We start from the raw sequence: 16,253 nt of genomic DNA on the forward strand, positions 1-16,253 counted from the left end.
CTAGAAAATGTGACAATTCAAGTCTGTTAAGATGTTAAATGAATTGCGATACAACTGGGGGTGAGGTTTATATAAATGTATCTCTGAAGGGAACTGACTGTGTTCAGAAAAGTTTAGATGGCATTTTCTTTTCATCTTGCCTCCATATAATGCATATTAAAGTAGTGTTTATAAGTGCACTGCGGGTCTGTTCACAGTGGTAACAAAGGAAACACTACATCGCTGCTGTTTTATAAGCACCACCTGCTGTCAGAGAGTGCATTTGCGTCTCATGCAGCCCATATGTTTTATGTAGTATAGTTTCACAAAGTCAGATACTTCTGTTTTGCTTAATCTCTAAATTACACAAATAATTTAAATCAAAAACTGCTCATGCTGCACGTATGCAGCATTTTTTGTTTAGACTGAGATCAAAAAGCAGTGTCTGGAAAGAGCACAGGCAAAGCCTTAGTTTGTTTATATAGAGATTTCTTTAATTTGTATTATTTATTTATTTGATTTGGGATTTGATTAAAATTTTCTTAGTTTTGTTATTTGACAAAATATTTCACAACTTCACAAAGAAATGTGCAGCATTTTGTCAGAGAAATAATAAAAGCATGCCTTTTCATTTATAATTTCTTAAATCTCATTTTGTTAAAAAAAAAAAAAAAAAAGTATTATGTATCGTATCACATTATGAGCTGAGTGAATCATTACATCCCTAATGCACATTGATCACTGTTTATTTGTGAATAAATGCCTAAATGAAATCAGTTCATATAAAGAGACTGCGTCTTCACAGAACACTTGGATTAAACTGCATGATTCATATGGATGACTTTTAAGATGCCCTTTTGATTACACTCTTTCAATGAAGGAACAAAAAATGAGAGAATATTAAAAATATATTTATTTGCATTCCCAAGATGGGTTTGGAATGACATGAGGGTGACTAAATTATGACAATTTCCATTTTTGGGTGAACTAACAAACAAAGTACGCATAACACAACCATAGGAGATTACAGTACGTCTATTCTTTACAACTCTGTTTAGCTGGTTTAGCGATATGAATAACACACTAAAAGTGGAGGGTCACATGTTCATGTCCCATATAAGTACTACCGCAACATTTAACATATTAGGTTTATTATTAAGCAAATCAAATATCAATTGGTTACATATTTTGTAATTGCACTGACTTTATGAACCTGTAACTGTACAGGGCTGCATTTCCTAAAAACATTGTAAGCTGATCATAGAACCATTGCCACTGATGGCCTCTACGATTAACTTGGCTCACAACGCTTTTGGGAAACGCAGCCCAGAGCTATTAACACTGAAATTTTAGTAGTCTCAGTGCAAAAGCAATGACAAGAGAGCAGCAGCTAATGTATTTCAGGTGCATTAAGGTGCTTACCTGTGTTTGTAGGGTCTGTGCTGTGGATGACGGTGATAAAGACGTTTCTCTGCTTACTCTCTTCTCGCTCTCTGAGCTCTGACCTTCTTGCCCAGCTGGACTGCTATTGGTTGTTTGATCGGTCTTGGACTCCTGCATGTCGATATGACAACCTGAAATACGGGAGGGGAAAAATAAGACAGCTGCCCGCAAAACAAATTACGTTTGAAATAGAAGTGCAAGCTCTGGAAAGCTTTTTTCTTTCTTTCCTTCTTTCTCCCCCCCACATAAGCCCACAGACTAGATCATGACAAAACATGCGTGCCAGCAGAGTTGACATCACAACACAAACATTTGTGTTTGTACTGCTCACAAATATGATAGCTGCATTATAAACAAACAGTTCTGAGAATTAAAGCATTTGATGCCAACAGGCATGGTAATGTCAGTAACTGACACTCTAGAAGGTAAATCATATATGGTGCTATTGAGAAAATATGTTACAGTTTAACATAGGTTAGCATTGTGTAGTAGCATGAGACTGAATGGAAATTTAAAAGAAAATTCTTCTATGCACCTTGTCTTAGAAGACCTAAAAGACTTTTAAAATCAGATAAATATCTGTTTTGCCCTTGAACAATCAATACCCTCCATCTTCCTTCTTAAAGTCGACAAACATCTGTGTGAAACAGCCTGATCACATCAGTGTGTTTACAAAAAAACTGACACGAACAAAGACAACATTCCTCACAGCCTGATACAATCAGCAAAGAGAAAGGCCAGAGTACTAACTGTACTTCACTTTCAGTATCAGAGATGCTGATGCTGGTTTAGTAATTAAAATGTTAATTTATCATGTTAATTAATGTGATTATATATGATAAATGTAATTAACTGTGCCTCCTGACTCCATGAGGGATTTTTCTGTGCTAGATCATATACTACCGTCATAATTTTACGACTTGAAAATGTGAGGCTCATTGCGTGAGACACTGAAAAAACAACAAGACATGATGTAGCGGCCAACGACACCAGTTTAAAAGTCTACATTGATCAACACCTTAAAAAATAAGACAATGTAGTTACCATATACAACATACACTACAAGTCAAAAGTTTTTTTTACGGCACGCCGCAAACTTACTGGAACAGATGCGTTCATTCACTCAAGAATCTCGGTCACTAAACAGCGCCAATGTGAAGCCCTTGAATTCAGTGAAGAACACAAATGACTGCTTAAAACCAGATGAAATGGCGCTGACAAACAGGAGAAACACTGTGCACAACGAGACGGTCAGAAGGCTTTTTAATCTACAAACTGCCATCATTTACCATAGATTTACTGTAGTTTTACTAATTGCACAGTGGTCAGAAATGTGGGTATATTTGTGTTGAATTTTATTATATTATTAATGTAGACATGTATTAAATGTATTGAATGAGGAGTAATGGAATATAATTATTGTATATCTTGTGATTAAGCTATAGCATTTAAGCATTTATGCTAAATGTATTTAGACTACTGTTTTTCATACAAATACCTAGGAACCATATTACGTTTTTACCATGGTACTGAGGTGCTATATTTTGTGGTTTTAACAGTTATTATGATCAAAAGGTCAGAATAATTAAATGTCACGATATGAAAACGAGGTTGCTACAATTTATAGTTTATCAGGTAACACAAACCCGTTTCTTGATTTGAAACAATATTACTCATTAAAGCATGCAAAACTAAGAATTTTTTTTTTTAAATCAAGATATTATATTGTTAAAGGAAAAATGACTGGAAACAATTGTGAAGAATTTAAATTGTCGAATTGGTATGTTCTGACCATAAAGAATAATTTAAAGCCACTTCTATCCGTCTGCTTTTTAGAACTTTTACATTGTAGCAAATATCTGCCTTTAAACTTGAAAGAAATCAAAAGTTCACATTTATTGTGATAATTATCGATATCGACTGATATGGAATAAAGTTATTGTTTTAATTTTTTGGCCACAACGCCCAGCCCTACTTATGTTACAAAAGGTTTCCATTTCAAATAAATGAGGTTCCTTCTGAACTTTCTATTCATCCTCCTTACTCATCCTCTGCTGTTTTCAACATAATAATAATAAATGTTTTTTTTGAGCAGCAAATCAGAATATCAGAATGAATTCTGAAGGATCATGTGACTGGAGTAATGATGCTAAAAATTCAGCTTAGAAATCACAGGAATACATTTTAAAATATATTTAAATAGAAAACAGTAAGTAGTAAAAATATTTAACATTTTTTTTCTGTTTTTGCTATACTTTGGATTAAATAAATGCAGGCTTGGAGAGCAGAAGAGACTTCTTTAAAAACATTTAAAATCTTACTGTTCAACAACTTTTGACTTGTAGTGTATATTGACAATTAGCAATCTAAAGCTGCTTTTTGTCTTTGAATAATGTCTTTGAGTGCTTTCTCAGCAAATACAATACACAAATACAGAAAACAAAAAGTTAAAGCATGCCCGTTTTAGCAAACACAATTGTAAGAGGCAGATTCTTCTGAACATTGGTATAACCTGTCTGCCTGCCTTCTACGAAGCTTAAAATAAACCATTTAAGACAATGCAGCTGCGTGGGCTACGTGTACAGTTGAAAAAATAAAGACGTTTACAGTTCTCTTTTTTTTTTATCCCATCCTCATGATGGCAAGAAACCACTTGTTGAAAGATGAACTGGTCATACGAAGACTTAAGAGTTACATAAGAATACAGATCTGAACGTCACAAAAACTTACTTCATTCAGAGCTTCATATAGCTTTCTCTTTTCTGGCTGAACATTTTTTTCTGGTTCTTACATAGTTAAACACTCTCCCACACAAGGAAGCAGCGGCCGATATTTGTTAAATAACTGATTGCCACCATGACTACAGTAAACACTGGGGCCCTCGGTTTGGTGTTTATTAACAAACACATCTTCCTTCTGGAGCAATTTAACATTAACCAGGTGGTACAATCTGCAGATCTGGCAGGTGCCATAATACACAGGGAGGGCCTTATGTAAACAGCCGTGAAGGGCGGGGGAACGGCTCGAAAAGCAACACAGCTAGAGTAAACAGCGAAGAAAATCTCTAGACAAACAAGCAACCCCTCTCCTGACATGAATGTGAACCAGAACAGAGCTCGCGGGATTTGAGTGCTTGTTATTTAGTGCTGCTAACACAGCCTCTGCCTGTTTCGGATGGCAGAGACACCGGGTTGTACTTTCACTGAGAACGAAGGACAACTTTTAGATTGGTGTGTTGCATACACGCTTTGTCAGGAAGATATGGACCAAACATAGAATGGCTCATTTGCACTCTTTAGTAAGTGTTAAACAGAAGACGAACTCATCCAAAGTACTGAAGCTAAAATAATGCCACGTGTTCCCAAGAGGCAGAGGCACAACAGCAATAACACAATGTGCTTTGTGTGAACTACACTGTCAATAATTTAAATGAAGACTGTCTAACAAAACATTCCAATTGGCTCAAAGGTTTAATTATGCTATAAAGCACCAGAGGCATCCTGCACTGTAAACAAAAACAAGGGACTATGTTAAGCAAGATTCAAAGTGTCATGCGTTCGTGCAACCCCTTTAAATCTTAAACTCTTAACTTTCAGTGCCTTTAATATTCACACTACACACTAACATTAAGTGATCGCAAATGGGCATGAATGTAAAAACAATTAAACAACAGATTTCTCTCTCAATCCTTGTGTTCTCATAAAACTCACTCCTTTCTTACAACAGGCTGCAAACGTGCATGAAGATCTGCCTCCATCAAATCAACAATTTTCCCTACATTTTTGACAATCTGTTTCACCCAGATCACAATATGGAAGATCTGTCACTACCTCCATTTCATCATGACTTTAATCAATTCATTAAGTGCCATTCTTCCGTGGCATTAAAGTAAAAAGTTGGCGCCTATGGGCGCTGCACAGCTAGGTGAACAGATGTTTCATGTCATGGTTGAATGCTGAATTGACCAATCAGCATCCAGGACTAGAACTATTCATTTTAAGAAAAAAAATATATATGCAAGGATAAAATGGCACAGAGGAGCAAATATGGAGCAAAACGACATCTAACATAGACTGCACAAACAATTCATTCGTGTGCATGAAAAATATGACAAATATGCACTAAAACATACACTGTGCATAATGAGAGCATTAGATTGTAATGCAACCTGTCCACAAATGTGAAAAGAAACAGGCCTACATATGAATCATGCACAAATCTGTGAGTTACACCGTGTCATTCTGTCACAGGCTGACACCATGCATGTTTGCTGTAAATAGATGTGTTGGAAATAACTACAAAATGCCAATCCGAACCAGTACTGGCCTGTTTGACTGTTTAAAAGAAACTCTAATGCACGTTTGTTTGGGTTAAACGTTCTTACATTGTCAGAAACATGAAAGGGAACAAAAGCTTGTCAACAGTGTAACTGCTGAAGAATGTTTTGTGCGTGTTTATTTGACTTACACTGGCATCGCTCTATTTGCACAGATGATAGGCCTTCATCTCATGAACGTTTCTCTGCATTCCTAATGCCTCATTTTCCCATAGACACAAACTTTAGCCGACAAGCAACACAAACATGAGGATTTTAGGGGAGAGGTGAAGCCTCTGAGGACTTCAACTGTCAGGAAGGGAAAACACACCAACCTGAAGGAATGCCTTTGAAGTCTCAATGAGGAGATATTGATACATAACACAAAAAGGGAGGAAAGTAAAGTCATAAACGCACACGCTCGAGCTCTAAAGGTGCTTAATATGATGTGGCTCTTAAACTGATTTAGAGTAACAAAATTAGCAAGAACATCAACAAAAAAAAAAATGTTGTTTGTTGTGTAATTATGACTAGGGCTGAGGATGGTGGGGTTTATCACCCATAATGCAATTGAACATTCAACTGGACAATTAATATGCCCAGGCACGTCTGTCTAATGTTGTTTACTTCTAGGTATCGATCGTATATTAATCAATTCACTAGACCAAGTAATGATATAAAGAAAACAAATTCATCAGACTCAGTCTACCTATTAATTCTCCATAATAGCACGTATCTGTGTGTTTTTTCACCTCAGCTATGGAAAATAAAACCAGCTCATCAATAGACAGCCTTAGGCTGTTCTGTTACAGAAATTTACACTGAACATGAAACAAGTCAGATTAAAAAAAAAAAATAAAATAAAAAATACCTTGCGTGCAGTCCAGGAATGAATCACTAGATAAATAAATATTTTTAAAGGGGGAGCAATATGTGGAGGAAAGAGAGCTCCTATTACAGGAAGATGTTGGAAAATATGTTCAGGGAAAGAAATTATGTTTGGCTACACAAATGCAGCTGGCTAATTATTCACAATATGATATTTTTACTTCTTCCACCAGACGAGACATGATTGACCGTTACACCATCTAACTGACCGGACTGTTATAAGCTCAAAAAAAAGTCAAATTAATTTAAATTTAAAATAACTTAAGGTAAAGCTCCAGTAGACTAATATTAACTATAAATGTTATGTAAAAACAATTTACAGCAGCTTTCAGCCTGTCATCATGATGCAAACATTAAATTTTAGACATTAGTAGTTCTTGACCATTTTTTATTCGATTGCGCTGCTTTTCCATTGATTTCTCTATGTAAACGGACACATTTGACAGTTGCACTCGCGACTATTGCAGCGTCTCATGCATGCAATGGCAAAAATGTGGCGCTCAGGTTTAAAGTAGTTCGCTCCCATCTTCTTGCAAGTTTTTTCTATTCCACTGCCAGTGTTGCATATTTGTCAACACAAAAGCACATTCCATGTGAATGGTGCCTACCCATATGAGTGGTTAATCAAATGCGTTGACCTGCAGTTGGATCATACTTTTCTCTATACTGTTTTCATTGGCATACTGTCAAAGTGTCTAATTCACTGTCTGCGCGCTCTCTACGTTTTCTCTTAGAAAACAGCTTGCAAATTCTGAATTGAGATATTTCACGTCTTGTTGCACTTGAATGCTTTAAAATGGCTTGAATACTCAAATTAGCAAGGCTTACAAGCCCTTACAGTAGCAACATGTAAAACTTGAAATATTAAAAAGGTGGCTCGTTCCTACTCTTCACTAAAACTGGCTTAAACATGGACTATTTTAACAATGCCCTTGCTACCTTTCTACACCTTAAATGTAGTAGTTGCATTGCTGTCTATGCAGGGTCACAAAGCTTTTGGATTTCATCAAAACTATTTTCATTTGTGTTCCAAAGATGAATAAAGGTCTTACAGGTTTTGAACAACATGAGGGTGAGTAATTAATAACAAAAAGTTTATTTTTGGGTGAACTATCCCTTTAATGTATCACTTTGGAAAACAACTACCTAAACAGCATAGAGAATTCAATCACCCAATTACCCAAATTTAATTAGATTTGCTTTTTGGTTAGTAAAACATTTAGGTGAATCACTAACATTATGGGACAGTCCTCCCGAAAATAAAAATTGTGTCATTACTTATTTTTCTCCCTCATGTTGTAACACAACTTGTAAGACTTGCATGCACCCTAAAGAAGTGATTTTAAAGAAATATCTGTTGGGCCCCTTTGACTTTCACTGACTTTTGTTGTATGAACAAAACCAGTTTCTTCTAAATATCTTCTTTTGTGCTCTATATTTTTTTTTTTTTACTGTTATTCTGGTTTGGAATAACATGAAGGTGAGTAAGTGATGACAAAATGTAGTTTTGGGTGAACTGTCACTTTAAGACAAGCAAGTAAGAAACACACAAGGTGACTCAATCAGGTGCCTGCCAGCAGAACTACCCGAGTGTTTCACATTACATCCGTATTCCATGAAGTTTACGAAGCAATCAATCATTTACCTCTAACCTGTACAGACTTATTTCAGAAGGCTAAATTCAAACACTCATGGGAGTTGAGGTTTATGACAATTGTGTACAGTCTCACTTCATTCAAAAGGCACTTTGATACTGCTGAATGTGTCTAATAAATGACTACTAAACATGCAGACAGCTAAAAATCAGCATGATTAGTTCATTCAACCAGGTTCTGACAGCCAGACGAGGCTGATGGGAGCAGTTGGCAGAAAGAAGGGGCTAATGGCACTTTGTAGTAGGCTATAGCATGGTGTCTGGATGCATGGGTCTATTTTTAGAGAGGTTTCTGAGATAATGGAAGAGGCAGCCCTCATAGAATATCACATTTCATAGCCAGGCTATACGAACACATGACAAATTACGCAGATACACAAAACCACACCGTACGGATACAAGCCAAGTAAAAGATAGGCAGGCTGCATCAGTGAAATTACAGGGCCAGACAATATTATCTTGAGAATGTGTGACAGGCTTAGTACAGAGAGCAGTTTGCTATAGTGCCTGCTTTTCATTCAGGTGTACTACTATGTAAATACACTTTACTGAGATGGAAATTATGTGGTTTCTACAGACAGGCTGAACATCAGGGTGATGAAGGCTTGTCAAATATTAGACCTCGAGTTCATTCAAACTTTTGAATCTTCACTAACAGTGTCAAACAAAAGTCAAACCTGAAAAACTTTTTGATCTATTGCTTTATAATACATTGTATTACTTTACATTTATATTTAAAAAAATGTCTTAAAGACAAACTGTGCACAAGGAGACACTGAAAAATGAACAACGCTAGGGCGTACTTAAATTAAATGACCAATCCCAATAAATATTTCATGTTATGTGCAACAATTGATCCAAACTCATAGCAAAAACATTAAGCGTTACAAATATTATGCTGTAATAATGTTTTAATATATTTTTGATCAAATAAATGGAGCATTGGTGAATGTAAGAAACTTTAAAAAATAAATAAAAACTAAAAATCTTACCAACCTCAAACTTCTGATCAGTAGTGTATAAAAAATAAATTAATTAAAACTTAAAGACTAAACAACTAAACTCAATCGCTATTAATGCGATTTAAGTGAATTTAGACATCACAACATTACGAAAACATTATTTTTTGAAAAATCATTTGCTAAAAATGAACTTTAAGTGGATATGATGACTGCAAAATATGTAAAAAATTAAGCAAAAAAAAAAACAGTAGTGTATAAAAAAAAGTAAAAACTAAAAAAACTAAACTAACACATTAATGCTACAAATGAATTTAGACATCATAGCATTATGAAAAATTCTTAATTTTAAAATTTGTTAAAGATCAACTTTAAGTGGATATGATGACAGCAAAATATGTAAAAATTAAAGAGCAAAAAAACAGCAGTGTATATATAAAAAAAAAAAAAAAACGTAAAGCTTAAACAACTAAACTCAATTGTTGTTAATGCTACAAATGAATTTAGACATCACAACATTATAAAAAATAATATTAATTTTAAGATTTGTTAAAGATTAACTTTAATTGTATATGATGACAGCAAAATATGTGAGAATGAAGGTGCAACCTTAAGAATTTTTAATAAACCCACCAGTAACCTCAAGCAAAAAATTAACAAATGAAACAGGCCTGTGGCATACGCTACGCTACAGATCCCATCAGTTGTTCACAAAGCGCTCAAACTTTCCAGGATGGCAGACAGAGATAGCACAACCACACTTTACTGTTCCGGAAGATTTGCATAGGTGTGCGAGTCAGTTGAGATAGGGCAGCAGAATTGTCCCCATTTCCATATAGATTACACCAATAGACAGCATAGTGTTACAAGCAATTCTTCCTCCACTCTTCAGCAACACCTTCGCAGTCCACAAGGTAAACTCATGCTTATTTACCGGAAACTGAGTACTATGCAAACACACAATCACCTATTAGTTTCGTTTACTTCAAAAAAATTAACCCACACAAACAGCTAGGGTTATTCACTATGCCAAATGTTAACGGGAAAAGGTAGTGACTGAATACCGCTAACCAAGAACAAACCTGTCACCTTGTCCAGCCGAGCAACCAGCCATTACGCTTCCTCACCACAACAAAGTTTGCTCAGTGTTAGCGCACTCATATGAAACCCCTTCACCTGAGGGGAAACCCTTGGTGAAGCCAGAACATAAGAAAGGGGAAACAAAATCTAAACCTCCCACCTAAAAAGGAAATATCTGTCACGTTCATCTACACATCCACGCCTAGGAGCGCCACACGTGCTGCTTCCTCGGAAAGAACAAACCGCATTACATTTACTCCTACATTCTCTCATGCTCGTGGCACTCCCTTCAACTATCACACCATTCATCTTAAAAGTGCAATATAGCAATTTATGTACTATAGATTGTTGTTTATTAAGCAGTCGGACTTCACTGCAGGACGTCGGAGTATGTGCCATAAAGGTGTTTATCAAGACATGTCAAGAAACCTGTTAATCATTGATCGGATTATGACATTGACATTACCGGATTCTGATCATCTTATTCACTGTGTAGCAGAAGGTGGGGAAAGTTACGTCATTAAGAAATAAGGCACTGCTTTTGCGCAAGTCATTAAAGCTGGCATTGCACAAGCATGGCAAAATCTGTCAATCGGCGCATTATTCAGTCAGATAAGAGTGTCAGACAGCAACAGGCAGTTTATAAACACTATTTAAAGTACAATAACTCTTTATCAATAGTACAGTTGTGAAACACAAGACAGGCCATCACAGGTTTGTTAGCAACATCATGAAGCTCCAGGATACAGAAAAGTGCCTGAAGGAGTAAGATCTGAAAGAAGAATGTACTAACGCTTTATGAGTTAAGCTAATATTCATTCAATCAAATGTAACAAATAAACAAATGCAGTTGCACAATTGATAAAGCTGAAATAGAGAGACCAAATCGTGATTTTCAAATCAAACACTGCTATTTTATTGAAGTAGACATTTCAGAGTGAAGAGTGGCACTGTGTTCATTTATACGTGTGCAGCTCATAACACCATAGTTTTAGAGCTGGAATTGGGAATGCATTCGGGAAAGCAATGTACACTTAGTTTACTTAATTTTTTTTTTATAAATTCACACATGCAGAACTGACAACATTGTCATGGTCACATCATGGTCACATCATGATATAAAAATGTCCTCCAGGCAAAAAGTGTAGTTTTAAAAAAAATATTTTACTTTTTACTCAAAAATAAAAGATCTTTAAAAGTTGTGTTTTGGGCCATTATGCTTTGATAGTATCTGTTGAACTAAAACTAAATTAACTAAAACCAAAAGCGCAATATGGTTTAATCAAGTCTGTTTCATTGCGCGTCTCAAAGTGAAGCGTACACGTGGTTGAGGCGCTCAGCTTGTGACCCGAAGTTTTCTGCGTCTCAGAACGTCTCCGTTCACAGTGAATGAATGCAGTGAACTCATTTATTGCATTTACTGTAAGTTTAGCATGCGTTTGGGAATGCAACGGTGACCAGTTATGCTTTATTTTCGCGGCAGATAATCACAGCATTTCACTAGATTTTTGTAAGCCTGTTTTCAGTGAAGCTGGAGTTTTCCTTCAAAATAGAAGCTCTACTGCTGTTTCCGTCAAAGTAAAAGCTTAAAAGTGCTGTATGAATTTCTTAAATGGATAACATTACTGCAGTCCAAATTCAAAAGATCTCTTTCAAGTGCAGAAATTAGGAAAGAAGTATTGTAATTTCCCTACTGTAGTGCAAAGCAAAAATAATATACTTATGAAATATTCATTGTCATTTATTTTACAGTGCAGTTGTTTTACAATATATGGCTATTACTGTCATTGTTGTTGTTGTTTGTCCTGAACAGTTAAACTGCCCGCTGTTTTTCAGAAAAATCCTTCAGGTCCCACCAATTCTTTGTTAAAGCTAATCATTGTTAAAGCTACGAAGTTACCCATCAAGACGGGTATTTTGACATTTATGTAGGCTATTAGACGTGCATCTCTGTGATCGCTTTAATTTTTAAATTAATAAGGCTTAAAAAAACATGCAAATGATAAACTTTAGTGATGACGCAGCAGTGGCCCAATCGGGCCAGTGACATATTCGTCAACTGTCCTGAGTGTCTTTCACGCTGGCCCCGGGCCATCGGGCACTACTTATTGTTGAGCCCTTTTTTCTAATTAGTTTGGCCTCCTAAAACACCAGTGTGAATGTAATTTAGACTGAGACAGCATATCACAAATAAAAAGAGGCTTGAGTCCCTTTTAAAGTTCAGGTACAAGCCAATTCAGCCAAGGTTCTTAGTTAAGAACATGGTTGGAGCTCCTAATTTTGAACTCTCAAAGCACATTAGATAGAAGAATTTAACTTTAAAACATACACAATTTTCCATTTTTTCAAAATTTTAATTTGTCTTTTTTTCCAAATATCGCAATAAAAATCGTATCGATATGTCGAGTGATTTTAATATCGTTACATTTCTAGTCATTAAATACTCACACTCATGTCGTTCCAAACCCGTAAGACATTTGTTCATCTATAAAACACAAATTAAGTAAGGATAAGTAAGCAGTAAGGATACTGTTAAAATTGTCCATGTGACATCAGTGGCTCAACCTAAATTTCATAAAGCTACGAGAATACTTTGTGCACAAAAAAACAAACAAACAAAAAAAACAATAAAAATAACTCTTTCTTCACAAAAAGTATTCTTAAGTAGAGGTTGAACCACTGATGTCACATGGACTATTTTAATGATGTCCTTGCCATCTTTCTGGGCCTTGAACGTGGTAGTTGCGTTGCCGTCTATGCAGGGTCAGAAATCTCTTGGATTTCACCAAAAATATCTCAATTTGTGTTCTGAGGATGAACGGGTTTGGAGCAACATGAGGGCGAGTAATTAATGACAGAATTTTCATATTTGGGTGAACTATTTGTTAAAAACAAATCTAATGTTTTATCTTTTTTACTTGCATGTCATGTGAACATTAACCAAATGCAAATGTCGTTAAACTTTTGAAATACGGACTAAAAATCCAATTAATATATATATTTTTTAAGTTCAAAGGGTTTGGCATTTAAAAAAAACACAATTGGGAACCCTCTGTATGAACAAATGAAATCCTCTTTAACGCTCTACTGAAATTGTTTTCTAATTGTGCTGAATGGACAGATCTTCACAATGCACTGTAAAGTGAGGGAACCAGATCCTAAGGGCAGGTAACACCTGGTTTCAGAACAGACAACTGAAGTAAAAAAGACAGAACGGGATGCCTGTAAAGAGCTCCAACAAATGATTAACTGAATTGTAAACGCTCAGAGGCAAAAAGGAGAAATGAAACCTGTCAAGGGGCGTAGCTTTTTTGTGTTTGTTGTAGTTTCAACAACTTCAAACAATGAAACAACTCTTTATGAAATGAAACTCAAGGAACCAAGTAAACAAAGAAACACTGGCTGTGAAAACCTAGTGATCTTACAACCTAGGCAGCACTACTATCTTAAAATACAGTCTAGGTAGGGACTTCACTCAGCTATGAGACACAACCAGAGTAACACGCCTCTATGAGAAGATGCATGTGAGTCCCTGTTTAAACCTGCTGACCAAAATCAAACCACCCAGTTAGGATTAACACTCAATTGAATGAGATTTGACTAATGCCCACTGACAAACATTATAATATAGGCTGCATAATTACAGTGTGGAGCAAAAAAAAATGATCGATTTTTGTTTTATGCAAAAAATCATTACGATATTAAATAAAGAACGTGTTCCATGAAGATATTTTGTAAATTTCCTACCTTAAATATATCAAAACTTAATTTTTGATTAGTAATATGCTTTGCTAAGAACTTAATTTGGACACCTTTAAAGGAGAGTTTCTCAATATCTTGATTTTTTTGCATCCACAGATTCCAGATTTTCAAATAGTTGTATCTCAGCCAAATACTGACCTGTCCTAACAAATCATACATCAATAAAAAGCCTAATTACCCTTATGCCTGGTTTTGTGGTCCAGGGTCACAGATATGTACGGTATGTATATATATATATGTCTTTTTGTATATGCTTTGTTTTTGATATTTGTTTTGTAATCATAACAGTTTAACAGCAACAATAATAAAAAAGACACTGTGGAGATTTGGAGATTAGATGTGATTTACGACATGCATGCAGTGTCTTGAACTGAAGTTACTCAGGCTGTTTTTGTTCTCCATATGAACTGAACCAAAGGCACATGTTAGCCAGCTAACACTCCTATGAGGGGTTTAAATGGGATGCTGCGACAATTACTAAGTGTAAAAAAAAGCCAGCGACTTTGTTTAAATAAATTACTTGTTATAAAACACTAATTAAACGGCGATAAAAGTGTGGGGAGCTTTGAATTAGCTGCTCCTCCTGTCTGTTCCCCAGCGCTGCCGTTAGTTCTGATAAGGCTAATAACTAGCAAATCACCCTCCCATGTAAATTACGAACAAACACAGAGAGGGAAACTTGATAAAAAAGAATAAACTCACCGGGAATGAAGTGGTTTCTCAACGGACAGAAGTAAAAACTTTAACAGCGACCCTGGAACGAACTTTTGCGAGCTGGAAAGCGCAGTGTGTCTGTCTCCCATGAAGCTCGCGCAGCCGCGCGCTGGCCGCCACACTGCCGCGTGTAGCACAATGTAAACAAGTGTATTCATCCGCAGTGCGCGTCCCAGGGACTACTTTACCGACAACGCGACTTGATTATGCACTTATACGGGATCGTTCACACCAGAGCGTCGGATTACAGATGTTAAACACGATTACCTAAATAAAATTAGCGCGTGAGTTGTGTCAAAAGCGAATTTTTGAGGAGAGTTTGAGAGCAGAGTCGCTGTTGGGGCGTGACGTCACGTCCACCTGCTGAGGGCTGTAGTGCGTCGCCGCTCAAGGAGCGAGGAATAAATAGTGTTGCGCACTAGACTAGATTTGATTCATTCCATGAGGCATTAATCAATAACATAATAAACACGAGCTGGTGGGAAAGAGATGTGGAGCTAATCTGGTAAAATGTGAATTAAATCAATATATTGGAGATGCGGACAAGTGATGACATTTAAAATTGCGTTTAAAGGGAGTGCTGCGCCACCTAGTGGTCACAGGGCACTGACAGTTAAGGTCATAAGTTTACATACACCTTGCAGAATCTACAAAATGTTAATTATTTTATAAAAATAAGAGGGATCATTCAAAATGCATGTTATTTTTTTTATTTAGTACTGACCTGAATAAAATATTTCACATAAAAGACGTCCACAAGAGAAACTAATATTTCAATTTATGAAAATGTCCCATTTCAAAAGTTCACATACACTTGATTCTTAATACTGTGTTGTTACCTGAATGATCCACAGCTGTTTTTTGTTGTTGTTGTTGTTTTGATTTTGTTTTTTGGTTTAGTGATAGTTAATCATGCCTGCTGTTCTTCAGAAAAATCCTTCAGGTCCCACAAATTCTTTGGTTTTTAAGTATTTGAAACCTTTTCCAACAATGACTTATTTTGAGATCCATCTTTTCACACTGAGGGACTCGTATGCACCTAATACAGAGGGTTCAAAAGCTCACTGATGCTTCAGAAAGAAACACGATGCATTAAGAGCCAGGGGTGTAAACTTTTGAATAGAACGAAGATGTGTAAATTTTTCTTATTTGGCCTAAATATCATATTTTTTTCATTTAGTACTGCCATTCACGAGCTACAGAAGATATTTACATATTTTCCAGAAGACAAATTAAGTTCAGTTTACCCTGATCTTCAAATTCCAAAAGTTTTCACCCTCTCTTAATGCATCGTTTTTCGTTTTGAAGCATCAGTGATTGCTTGAACATTCTGTAATAGTTGCATATGAATCCCTCAGTTGTCCTCAGTGTGAAAAGATGGATCTCAAAATCATACAGTCATTGTTGGAAAGGGTTCAAATACACAAAATTGCTGGAAAACCAAAGAATTTGTGGGATC

The 16,253-nt window shown here is 35.9% G+C and overlaps 1 protein-coding gene across 2 annotated transcripts in view; it reads right to left on the reverse strand.

The window, feature by feature from the left end:
- foxp1a (forkhead box P1a) overlaps positions 1–14,931 on the reverse strand; it is a 47,612-nt gene extending 32,681 nt beyond the window's left edge. For both annotated transcript variants that reach the window (XM_051096607.1, XM_051096606.1), the window contains exons 1-2: positions 14,783–14,931; positions 1,402–1,553 (exon numbers count right to left, since the gene is read on the reverse strand). In XM_051096607.1, coding sequence (XP_050952564.1) covers positions 1,402–1,539 — 138 coding nt within the window. In that variant the 5' untranslated portion in view covers positions 1,540–1,553; positions 14,783–14,931. The remainder of the gene's footprint in view (positions 1–1,401; positions 1,554–14,782) is intronic.
- Positions 14,932–16,253: the final 1,322 nt, after the last annotated feature.

Source organism: Labeo rohita, chromosome 23 (genome assembly GCF_022985175.1).
Source record: "Labeo rohita strain BAU-BD-2019 chromosome 23, IGBB_LRoh.1.0, whole genome shotgun sequence".
In the NCBI taxonomy this organism is placed as follows: domain Eukaryota; kingdom Metazoa; phylum Chordata; class Actinopteri; order Cypriniformes; family Cyprinidae; genus Labeo; species Labeo rohita.